This window comes from Canis lupus, chromosome 31 (assembly GCF_048164855.1).
Source record: "Canis lupus baileyi chromosome 31, mCanLup2.hap1, whole genome shotgun sequence".
Taxonomy (NCBI): domain Eukaryota; kingdom Metazoa; phylum Chordata; class Mammalia; order Carnivora; family Canidae; genus Canis; species Canis lupus.
In genome coordinates, this window is record NC_132868.1 from 7,629,688 (window position 1) to 7,642,861 (window position 13,174).

The window sequence follows — 13,174 nt, forward strand, 5'->3', positions numbered from 1 at the left end:
CTTTTTAAAGTTGGTACAAGCAATTTTACAATGCTGGAGAACAAAATGAGATCTGAGTAGTGATTGTGAAAGTGAGAGGATAGGCAGGGGCATATACTTTCTTTTTCTTTTTCTTTTTAGTGGCATATATTTTCAATACTTCCAGTACCTAGTAGTATACTGAATATATGTAGCATTTACCAATTTATTATTACATTACTTGTCAATTCACATAATTGTTTCCCACTCAAGATTGTGCGTTCCTTGAGGATCACCTTGCAAGGAGCAGGTTTGTAGCAGTTGCTCAATGAGCATTGTTGGATGGATGGGTGGATGAGAGGACGGATGGATGGATGGATGAATAGGTGGATGGATAATAGCTGAGTGGATGAATGGACAGATGAGTGGGTGGATTTGTGGATGATAGGTGAATGACGAAGCATAGATGTTGGATGGACGGGGATGTGTGGATAGACAGGCAAACGGATGGATGAATAAATATCTACATTAAACTGAAAATACATAGTTCCCAACTTTGTATCTGAGGAGCCCAATAATTTCCCTGCTTCTATGGCTGCTCTGTTCCTCCTGGGCTTTCTCTGCCAGATTTCTCCAGCTTCAGGAGATTTTTCCCACCAACCACCCTGCTTTCTTGGCCAAGTGATGCCAAAGGGCAGGGAAAGGTCACAGAGCCAGTTTTTTCCCACATCCCCAGCACAAAGAGTGGAAGGATTCTTCCCCCAAGGCTGGGAAGGAACCCTTCGTGGGACATCATGAGAGTAGGGTCCATGCTACAAACTGGAGCAGGGAGGGCAACAGGGAATGTCAGGACCCCTCAATCCAACCTCGCTGCCACAGGCTCCAGACATGTGTCTTCATTGCTGTCAGCAGAGCATGCAGACTCCGCCAAACGCTTGGATGCTGCTCTGGTCCTTGAGTGCAAAGGTCAGTGCTCATCTCTGAGACACCCAGTAATACGATCCTCTGGCTGTTTTTATATTCATAAGCCTTAATATCTCAACCCCACAACTGTTGCATCCCACCACCTTCTTGCTGGACACAAATTGCCCAAAGGCTGATCGGTTCAGAAAAATTTCCTCCTTCTTTTGAGAACATCTTTGACCACCTATTCCAGAAACTACCTAACCTTAGCCTGACCTACTTGTTAGGGCTCTGGACAAACTCAACTCTTCTTCCCTAAGGCAGAACATCCCTGAGAGTGGTGTCAAGCTCTGGAATTCCAATGAAAGTTTTATACTTACCCATTCTCTGTGCTCTGGTTCACCTTCCCCTGAAGGATACGTCTCCCAGATGATGCCAGTTATTTGTCAGGAAGGAAAACTGAGAGACAGGGAGTTCTAATATGGGCTGAGCAGACCTGGGGCTTCAGCTCAGGTCACCTTTGGCACATCAGAAGGAGGAATCGAGCCCCACTCAGGCACTCTTTGAGTTTCCTCCAGGAAGGCAGCACATTTACTACTAGGAGGAGGACTATTTTGAGTTTTGGCTACTAAGATTTTGTTTGGCCAGCAAGCAGACCTGCAGATATTTTGATATTCTAGAAAGAAAGTAGGCCAGAAGTATCTCCCTTCGTTTTCCCCTTGATCTTTCAGTTAATGATCAATGACTTTGTACATACAATTGTACATACAACCGTAACAAGTGCTGGACACTGGGTCCGAAATTATCCAAGCACATGCATCACTAAGAGGCCCAGATGGCTGCTTGCACAGCATTGTGTCCCCAGATTATTGGATATGGGGGATTATCGGATTATATTACCATAGGTTACATCATGTTCCTCCTCTGGATTCTTTCAGTCCAGCTTCAAGCTGACCCTCACCAGCCCATCCCTTTTGACCATCATTCAGGCAAAAAATGCAGGTGAGCAATAACCTGCCACAACTCTAGCTTATTTATCTGTAGTTGTTATTATACAAGGGAGCACTTGAGAAAGAGCTCTGTCCATGTGGCAAAGTCCTGTAGCTGTTGTAGGTCTTGTGATAGAGAGTTCACATACTTTACTTCGCAACTTCTTACAAAGAAGATACAACTTTCTCACTTCCCCTTGAAAATATGGAAGAAAAAAAATCGTAACAACCTACAGATTTGTACTGAAATAAAAGCAAAATTTAACTGCTCTTATACACAACGGAGTCACGCTCTTTTGTTAAAGTCATCCATTCGGAAAAATAGAAACATGATTTAGACCTTTTCTGAACCTGTTCCTTTACCTGTTAACCTTTGGAAAGTGAATTAAAGCTGCTGGAAGGTGCTGAGTTAACTGCTATTGAATCAAGGACCATGGAGACGGATGTCTGCTCTGGAGCCGTGTGGTGGGCTGGGCACTTGCCAGGGGAACTAAAAACACATCAGAATGACCTTGCCATACATCAAAGGCTCCTCTGAAATTCAGAGAACACCCATCCACAGAATGTTTCTCCAGGAGCAACTGTAGCAGTGACAGTAATCATAGTAAGAGTAGCAACAGTGGCAGTAACACATCCTAACCCTATTTTATTTTAATGTTTTAAAGATGGATTTATTTTTGAGAGAGAGATTGTGGGTGTGAATGGGGGGAGGGGTGGAGGGAGAGAAGAGCCCAGCTCAGGGCCTAATCTCAGGACCCTGAGATCACGACCTGAACCAAAACCAGGAGCCAGATGCGCAACTGGCTGAGCCCCCAGGCACCCCCATACTAACACCATTTGAAATGCATACTTTACTCTGACATTTCACATGTGCTAACTCAGGTGATAGGGCCACCATCAAAACTCCTAATTCACTGAGGTTAAAACTTCTCCCCAGTGGCCAATATTAGTACGGATGTTTAAATGTTCTCAAAGCTAGACAACGTGACAGAGTTTCGTCCCCAGGCTGCCAGTCAGAGTTCCTGGTCATGAGAATGGAGACCAAGAGAGGTGGGTGTACCATTCGGCTTCCACTGCCTGTTTCCCTAGAGCCTCCAGCTCAAAATGCTGTCAAGATCCTGTTCAGAGAAAAAGAACTAGAAGTGTCACTCTATCTCCACCATTCACTTTATACACATCAGTAACCACTAAAGAGATTCTGGGCAGTTGGGTCTTGTCTTGCACGGTCAGAGGGAAGGAGTGCCCTGGGGTTCTTTTGGTGTGTAGTTGGTTGGTTGGTTGTTTGTTTCAGAAAACCCATACCAAAGGCGTGGATGGTGTGGTGAGTTGAACTCGAAGACATAAAGACACCCAAAGTAGCCGGACCTTTTAAAGCCATGTTTGTCATCCGCTGTTGGAAAAGGAGGATTGCGTTTGTGGCTTGGCTTCTAGTCTAATATCTACGACAAAGATCAGCTTTGGTTACATGTTTCTGAAAATTGAAGAAGGGTTCAGACATCAGAGTGTAATTTAATATACACAGAAGTAACATTGTGCATTTTCTCTACAATTTGATGTGACTTAAAAACAAAAAGATTCTGGGCTAACTGCTTTGCTCTAATTGGATAGAGGTCGGGAGTAGTGATCACCCTTGTCACCACGGACCTTCGTATGTTGAGTCCCCCAAGCAGGGGCCAGCTCTCCCTGGCCACGCGTGGCAGGGGCTCAGGAAAAGGCAGATGTGACCGTGACCGTGAGCAGTCCTATCTTCCCCCTCGGTTTTCGTGGCTGGCAGATGGCTCCATCAGAGCTGGGGCGACCCACGTGGCCACGCAGCAAGTCAAAGGGAATGAAGCCATCCTGACCAAATTCCCCTTCATTTTCTCACCCACATACAACAACAGACTTAAAATGCCACCTCAGCAACCTCACACCCAGGCATGTGTCATTCTTCAGGCAATGTCAGATGCTAAACAATGAAAAAAGTGCACTTTTTGTCAATGACAGAAACGAAAGAAAGAACAGTCATGTGTTAGATGCTCTTTCTATATGTTCCAAGGTCTGTATTTTAACACAGTAATGAAAACAAAGCATGTGCAGAAAATGGTAACATTTTTACGTTTTATTCTTCTTTCATTTTTTTTAAAGAAATTCTCCCTCCCACATGATAGAAAGCTCTTTCCTCAGGAAGCTGTGTTATATATTATTATGACCCACACCGCTTGCTCTTCCTGAAGCCATAGTTGGGACCAGCAGTGACCTACTGAGTACATTTCACACCCCAAGTAGATCACCGTTTAGCATTACCTCCTGTATCATTTCCAGCAGTAATTCTGTTAATGAAATACATAATGATAATAATGGCAGGAAAGAAACACAGTGAAAATTCCCTTTTATTGAACTTGATCTATGTGTATATAATTGTGCCAGTTAAGCCACTAATACATTTTCTTGAAAAACAAGGGGAACTTATAGCTACATATTGGTCTAATACCTGAATGAATTACATTGCAGTGTCTAATGTTGACTCTTAATTTTGGCATATTTGTCAAAATTTACGTCTTAGCACATTCATGTTCAATGTGACATAGAACAAGATTTGCCCGATTTCTTCACCCATAGCTAATCAAAAAATACTTCCTAATTTTAATTACGAATTTTTTTTTCACACGAGCGAACAGATTTAAGAATTGTTAGGAAAAGTCTTACATACAAGCATGAGCTTGTCAGAGATTTCTGAAAATCACATTTCACAATAAATTCCAGAAGTTGAAATAGAGTTGGTATCTTTGTTTTTCAGGATTGAGTCTAAAGGCTTCAAATGTCTCTGCAGTTGAAGTATTTTCCTGAAGATATCTGCCCCAGAAACTTCACGATCAACTTCTGTGAAGGGAAAGATATCCAAAGGAATCTGAGAACATGACTGAATGTTAACAAACATTGAGAATATTTAAGCCATGGCTTTTGGAGAAGTGTCCAGTTCTTGGTGAAATTAATAAAAACCATTCAAACAAGCCCTGCTGTTCCTTCTGGCAACACGAAGACAGTATCTTTTGTCCTTTCCCCTGACATTCTGCCTTGAAATTTGATTCTTTTTTTTTTTCTGTGTAAATTTCCATTTGCTTGTATTTTATGGTTACAGAGTTAATGGCTTTCTCCATTGCGTCTGTGCACTGATCTTCAAGAAGTGATTTTAAAGCTTGAGTTTACTATATGATTTTTAGTGTTGGTTCAGGATGTTTGTAAATATTTTTTACTGATTTACTTGATTTAAAATTTCACATCAGAAAAAAAAGATGGCTCAGAGAAAACATTGCGTACAGCAGAGAACAAAAATCTAAGAAGCACCTCTGGTGGCCGCGCTGATGTTCAGATTGCAATGCACTTCAAAGGTTTAGGTAGACTTTTCAACATTTGCCTTTGCTCCATGCAGAGCTTCATAATGAGCATATCATTTCAGCAGGGAGAGCCTTTTCATGGTTAGACTTCTATTTTAGAGCATTTTTCACCTATAAAAAGAGATGGAAAGGAATAAATTATTGTTTTCCAAATGTTAAAAAAGCCACCAGGAAAGAAAACTTCAAGGGGTCACACAATAACAGAACTTAAGGAACTCAAGTTCTGTTTCTTTGTGTTCATAGTATCTATTGCTACCACGTTAAGTTTTGTATTTCCTGCTTAAATGCAGCAATATATAATTCTGAGGCTGGAGGCATGGAGTGAACCCAAAGCAAGCTCTAACAATGCTGAACTACAAATTTGCTCTCAAAATAAATGCAGGAACTTTCACTCATCACTGGTGGGAATGCAAAATGAGACAGCCACTTGGGAAGACAGTTTGGCAGTTTCCAAGAAGTTACTTTTTTTGAAAAAGAAAAAAGGAAAATAAATACTTAGTATTTGACCCTGAAATCCCACTCCTACGTGTTTATTCAAGTGAATTGAAATCTTATGTCTACACAGAAGACTCCCTTCGATAGGTGAATGAGTAAGCAGCCATATATTCATACAACAGAATACTGCTTGGTGATAAAAGGAAACCTGATACCAATTCATACAACCACATGGAGGAATCTTAAAGATATTTTGATAATTCAAAGTAGACTTACCCAAAAAGCCACCTGTTGTATCGTTCTAATCATATCTCAGTCTGGAAAAGACAAACTTACAGGTATTGAAAAGATCAGTGGTTTGTCAGGGGTTTTCTAAGAAAAGGAATCAAGGCTGAAGTCTTTAGGAGAATTGCCATAGTGCATCAGGGTTAAGAAATGAAAATCTAAATTTAAAAAAAAAAATGAAGAAAAAACGAAAATCTAAGGGCAACCAATCACAATCACAAATAGTCAACTAGGCTATCCCAAATAATTCCACCACTTACACCATAGCCAACCAAAGAATTTCCTCACTTTGCTTCCCTCTCTTTTCTAGAAAAGTCCTTCTCCTAGTTCCTGCCAGGGGAGTGGTCCTAACAGCTTCTGTTTTGATGCTGTTCCATTTGAATTGATTTTTGTTCAAATAAAATCTTAAAATTTTTCACTATGCCTCAGTTTATCTTTACCAATGTATACAATGGAATACTATTCAGCCATGAGAAAGAAGGAAATTCTGCCATTTGCAATGACATGAATGAACATAGAGGACCTTTTGCTAAGTAAAATAAGCCAGAGAGAGAAAGACAAATAATGTATGATCTCTCTTATACAAGGAGCCTTAAAAAAAACAAACAAACTCAAAGGGTCAGAGCCATAGAAATAGAGAGTAGAATGGTGGTTGCCAGGGAGGGGCTGGAGGGTGATGAAATGGGAGACACTGGTCAAAGGTTAAAAGTCTCCAGTTACCGGGTACCTGGGTGTCTCAGTCCGTGAAGCATTTGCTTTTGGCTCAGGTCACGATCCCAGGGTCCGTGACCGAGCCCCACAATGGGCTCTGTGCTCAATAGGGAGCCGGTTTCTCCCTCACCCTGCCTCTCCACCTGCTTGTGTTCTCTCTCTCTCTCACTCTGTCAAATCAATCAATCAATCAATCAATCAATCAACCAACCAATCTCTAAAAAATAAAGTCTCCAGTTACAAGATGAATAAGGTCTGGAGAATCTCACGTGCTGTATAGCGACGACAGATGATAACATTGGTAGTATGTATCTGAAAGTTGCTAAGAGGAAATCAAGTATTCTCATTGCCACACACAAATGGTAACCATGTGAGGTGATAAATGTGTTAACCTGATTGTGATAATCACTTCACAGAATATATGTATATCAAATCATCACACTGTACATTTTAAATACATACAATTTTATTTGTTAATTATACCTCAGTAAAGCTGGGAACATTTTGAACAATTCCTGTGGCTTTCTGATTTCTTCCACTGCACATTTTAAAAAGAATTATTCCATTCTTCTCTCACCTTCAATATATCCTTCCATACTCTTGGTGTTTCATTGACTGGCTATATTCTAACTTCCCAACATATGAGCTTAAATCATTGACTTTTAAGCTTTTTTAAAAAAGAATTTAGATCCATGCATGGAGACCCAGAGAGCAGTGACGAAGCCGCATACATCAAATTTTGGTATGTCCCTTTTTTTCTTCTTCAAAATATTTTCTAATTTCCTTTGTGATTTTTCTATGATTCATGGGCTATTTTGTGTGTTGCTTATTTTTTAAATATTGGGGGGGGAGCTTCTAGTTTCATTTAGGTACTGACTTTGGATTCTTAGAAAACCTGTCACATGGTCTCCACCTTTTTGAAAGTTGATCTACTCTGGCAGACACTTAGTGTAAACTAGAACTGTTTACAGAACCCTGTACTGAAGGGGCTGGTGTCAGGATGCTCTGTATGTCTATCAATCCCATTGGTTTTGTTGCTAAAAATCTTCTAAATGTTTACTGTTTTGTCTGCTTGTTCCTTCTGCTAAGAATGTTGTATTACATTTTCCAATCGGAATTTTAGATTTGGCTTTTCCTTTTAGCTTTTCTGACAAATGTATGTATTTTGGAGCTATGTTAGTGCATACATAGGATTTTCAGGTCTTCCTTATTAGCTCTAGTCACCATGAAAATATTTCTACTAGTATTTCTTTAAGTTTCCTGTTTATGTTAAGTGCATCTGCTTTCTTGTGTGCATGGCATGTCCTTTCTCAAACTTTCGAACTTAAAGTATGTCTTGGATCTTCTCAACAGCATATGGATGGGTTTGCTTAACATTCTTTCTTTGACTTGGGATTGTTTCATACCCTTAATACAACTACTGAATACTTTGGACAGGGGGTACTTGGTTTGTTCAGCACACGCTCTGTAAATAAACCCAGGATAGGAAGATTTATGAAATTCAGCTTTCCAGGAAATGTTCCAGTAATTATGATTTTTGTCATGTAAAATGAAGCCATTCCCTGATCTAACTAGCTCCTCTTGTATAAGTGATGCCCCCCTATGTAACATAGGCATATGTTAAATCTCAGCCAGGGCTTAAGTACTGGGGGAAGAATGAGGAGTGGTGGAGGCAGTCCTGGGTTTCTCCAGGCATTATCTGTGTCTTAAATTACCTGCACACATGACTTAAGTAAACGTAGATACTGGTTAAGATTTCTGACTCTTGTGAGACTGATCTGATGATCTGACCCTTTGTACATTGTCAGCTCTCTAAGAGGTTTTGTGGCTCTGATTTCTGGCTCACCCACAACAGAGTAAGCCCTCAGGAGTGTAAAGCTAGATCTTGCGGGTCCTCCAAAAAAATGGCTCTCCAGGCACTTGGTAAACGCTATAAGCTATGACGGTCTCCATATGTGCACCATCAGACCTCCTTCCACCGTTCCCCCCTCCGCCCCCCATTGACCAAACACTGTTCTACCCTCAGAGCCTTTGTCCTGTTCCCCTGAACCTGACGAAATCCAAGGTGGCTGGCTCTGATGTAGGAAAGACATTAGGGTTCAAAGTCTATGGCCAAGAAAGAATTCTTGAGATGTCTTTGGTGCAAAAAGGTTTTATTAAAGCACCGGGACAGGACCTGTGGGCAGAAAGAGCTGCACTGGGGTCATGAGGAGTGGCCCATTATAGACTTGGGAGGCAGTAAGGGATAGAGTAGATTTCTACAGGATTTTAGAAGCAAGGTTTCCCCTTGAGGGGGCTAGCTGCTGTTAGGAAGAAGTCATGTATTACCATCTAATAAAACCTGAGTCACGAGACCCTTCAGATGTGTGTCAGTGGGTCATATGCTTGGATGATTGCCAACATATACCTTGGAGGGTAGAGAGAGAAGTTTCCAAAGGAATGTTTATATGTTAAAGTGGACTCACAGGATCCTGAGGGTTGGGCTAAGATTGCCTTTGCCCTCAGCAAAGTATTAACATCAAGGCAGCTGAGTCCCTAGGGAAGGAAGGTCGCTCTGCCTGTTTTCAAGGACACATCATCAATGGGCTGTAGGTGGTAAGGAAATTTTCCTTTTGCCTTTCCCACATCAGCTCCCTTGTCCCTTTCAGGTTTTCCCTTTCCCAGTGAAACTGTCCCTGACCACCCCAAGACTGCCTCAGCCCTGGAATACTGTAGAGCAGACCTCCTTCAGACCACAGCCTATTCCCCTTTCTCACACATACACACTGGTACATCAATTTATTCACTGATACATCTCTCAACATACAGACGCATAAGCTCCTGAGAACAGAGGGGCTTCATGGTTTGTCCACTGCCATCCCCACCGTACTGAGCAGTACCTGACAAAGCAGGCTCTTCAGCACCTGTGAAATGGTTTGGGCTCTACCCCACATCTACATTTAGCCTAAAAGAAATCAGCCCCAAATATTCTGTAATCCACTTTTATTTCCTTCTATGCCATGGATCATTTGCATGTTTTTTTTATTACGGGCTTTGTGAATTGCTCTGTATAGTTCATTTTTAACTCCGTTAGGGTCAGAGAACAATGCCTTATTTTATGCAACTGTTTTCTGTATGGCCTAGTTCATAATCAACTGCAATCAAGTACACTGGAAAGCAAGGAGGGTGGCCAGTTTGTTGGATGTGGCATATACATCTAGTTTTCTAATTGCCAAGTTCAAATTCTCATATTTTATCTGATTCAGTGTAGAATACTTCGGCACAGATAGTTGTGTTATGCCAAGTAAAGAACCCTCTGGGTGCAGTTAACATTCTAGTGAAAGGCCCCATTGCAGACAGCGAGCTCTTCGTTACCCTTAAGGCTGATGAACATTGTTCCTGAAAACAACGGGTCCAACAGTGGCTTAAGAGTGACTGAGGTTAGAAAGGTCTCTCATTCATAAAACTAGTGTTGTTCAAGGTATGATGGAGTTCAGATAGAGTATTCAGGGGTGCTCCCACCCCCATGTACAGGTCAGGTTACCTGGTGACGCCCCTGGGGTGTGCCTGAGGCTCATCCCTACAGCAGCACTGTGTCTGGCCCCTGACAAGAGGGACACAATACTGTCCCTGGAACTCTCCCTTCAGAGGTCCCGGAACGTACAGAGACCTAGAAGTCCACCACGCTTCCCTAACAGGCTGCAGGAGCTGTCTCTCGCTGTTTTCACTGCCATCCACTGTGAGGCTGACAGGGTTGACAGTTGGCGCTAACTCCGCCTGAGAGAAAAAACCTGCATGCTGTAGAGACGAGACGGCTCAGGGCAGGTGCCAGCGCCCACTGTATGGCGCGTCCGTTTCTCTTCACAGGTCAGCTTGGGGTCACATTAATAGACGTTTTTCGTAGGTGAACACCAATTCTTGTTCCATCCTGTTAGTTACCAGTAAAGCACATTGTTTTTTAACGTTCTCATCTTGTCTGTTTCTGCTGATACAGCACATGCATATATAATTAAGTCTATAACTAGATGTGCTTGGTATGTTCTGCTTTTTAGATTTGTTTCCATTACAAAGTACATGAAATAAGACTAGAGATTAAACAGCCATAAAGCTTTATCAAGTCTTAACATGGTTTATTTTTCAAGATGACCAGAAACCTTGGACAGGAAGATGTTTTTCAAATGCCAATCTCTTGAATAAAAAACCAATATACACCAGAGCCTAGAAAAATTAATCATTGTTCTGTTCTGACAAATTTTCAGAGGATTTGTCACCGGGAATTGTCGTCATCCATTTGGGCGGCTCATGAACAAGGATTTATCTGTCTCAGTTCAGGATGCTGGAAGTCCAAGCACAGGGTTCAGAGGTGGTCAGGTTCTGGCGAGAGCCCTCTTGTGGCTGCAGCCTGCAAATGCTGTGTCTTCACCAGGCAGAAGGAGCCAGGGAGCTCGGTGGGGCCTCTCTTCAGGGCACTGACCCCATTCCCAAGGGCTCCACCCTCCTGACCTAAGCACCTCCCGAGGCCCCCCCTCTTACTGTTATCATAACGGAGGTCAGCATTGGAACACATAAGTTTGGAGAGACATAAATATTCAGAATGCAGTAGGAATTTTAAAAATACAAGAATGTTAATTTAAGCAGGCATTTTAAGCCTAGGATACGATTTGAATGATATCATGGGGTTAAGACAATGTAGAAAAACTAAAAATATGCTAAAAGGAGCACAAGGAAGAGGAGGGGTGTTTTACTAAACTATGTACTTGCTCGCACCTATAAACTGAATGCAGATTTCCCTAAATTCTAGAACTGTTATATTAAGAAGTAATCGTGATAAAAGTCCTATATAATAGAATTTTAAAATATAATACACATCTCTAAAATCATTTTAAAAATATCTAAGTATTACTTTGATTTTTTTTATCAGAAATATAGTTTCGGTAATAAATAAACATTTGATGAAGTTATACAGATCTTCCTGAACTTATAGTGAAATAATGGATAAATCCATTGTAAGTTGAAAACAGGTCAAAAAGCATTTAATACCCCGGACTTCACAGCTTGGCCTCAAACGTGCTCAGAGCAGTTATATGAGTGGACAGTCACATAATAGTATCTCATGTAATTTACTCAATACCACACCGAAAGTGACAAGACGGTTGTGTGGGTACAGAAGGTTGTTGACACTGGGACCCTGCCCTTGCCCAGCACCAGGACAGAGTATGTTATCATCTGCCACAAGCCTGGGAAAACACTCAAAATCTGAACTACAGTTCTTACTGAATGTGTTTGGCTTTCATACACATTCAGCGTAAATCCTAAGTCAGGGACTGCCTGTATAAACAAGGTATCAGATACACTTTGCATAGTTAATTTTAATACAATAGGAATAATCTTTACAGTAGAGTTCATGTCAGAATAAATTATTTTTACCTTATTTTTAAAAACTGGCAACAGTAAGTTCAGAAGCTTTAACCATCTGCGTGGTTGGCTAATGTCCATGTCTGTGCTGGGAAGCCTCATCACAGACATGCAGACGTACTTCCTGTGATTCTCCAGGATGCAGTGGCCATGGTGGGTGGGGATGGGGGTGCTGGTGCAGAAGGGCTGCCCCTCAGTGTGGAGAGCACAGAGGCACTGATGGAAAACCCATGGGAAGTCTGCTATAATGGTAAGTGGTCCACTCCCACTGTACTTCTTCCAAAGTTAAATTGTTTTTAATTTTAAAAATTAAAAGTCTCCATTTCAGTAAAACTGTCTTTTAGTACTTTAAGCCAAAAAAGCATCATTCTCTTCCTTCATTTTCTGATTTTATGACCAAATATCCTGAAGGTATCGTTTTTCCTCTTTTAAAGTAGCCAATCTTTTCATTGCTTCTAGTTTTTCAACTCCAGCCTGTTTGCTTATTATTTCCACAAGGGTATCATTGACATCTTTGGCCATATTCTTAGCATCTCTAGAAAAAATAATAGCACTGATGTTTAGGAAACAAGAATTTTTACCAAAGCCTTCATAATTCACAAATCTAATTCCCACTGACTCCACCACCCCCACACCCTGGCACTCTACTTCTCTGGGAAGCGTCCCAACAGGTGTCCCAGCCCGCCACCCATCAGGCCTCCACCCAGTGACGTATCCAATTTGCAAAGCTGACCACATCATTCATAGCTGAAAACCCCTCAGAGGCATCCATGCTTCAGGAACAGCCGAGTCTCCAGTAAGCATCTAAGGACCTTATAAACCTGGCTCCTCCTCATCTCTCTCATCCCCTCCCTTCAGTCTACTGGCACACAGCGAAACTTGCATTCCCAAGGGCAACAATGTTTTACACGTATAAGCCTTCAAATACACACACAAACACACACGCACACACACGTGTGTGTACACGTGCACACAAGACACAATTACTGAAAACTCAACTATGGGCCTGACTAGTTTGAAGTGCTTTGACATGCTTTAGCTTATTCATTTACAAGACAGGGTTAGGAGCCCTCTGGTGTGCCCCTGCAGGCCGCGATGTGCACCTGCTATAAGTGACCACCC

At 41.7% G+C, this 13,174-nt stretch overlaps 1 protein-coding gene across 2 annotated transcripts in view; it reads right to left on the minus strand.

Moving 5' to 3' along the window:
• Positions 1 to 10,746: 10,746 nt before the first annotated feature.
• Positions 10,747 to 13,174, minus strand: part of MTRR (5-methyltetrahydrofolate-homocysteine methyltransferase reductase) — a 31,681-nt gene continuing 29,253 nt past the window's right edge. Inside the window, exon 15 of one of the 2 annotated variants that reach the window (XM_072807365.1) lies at positions 10,747 to 12,587. In XM_072807365.1, the coding sequence (XP_072663466.1) occupies positions 12,443 to 12,587 (145 nt within the window). In that variant the 3' untranslated portion in view covers positions 10,747 to 12,442. The remainder of the gene's footprint in view (positions 12,588 to 13,174) is intronic. The other variant, XR_012021660.1, reaches the window with a different exon arrangement.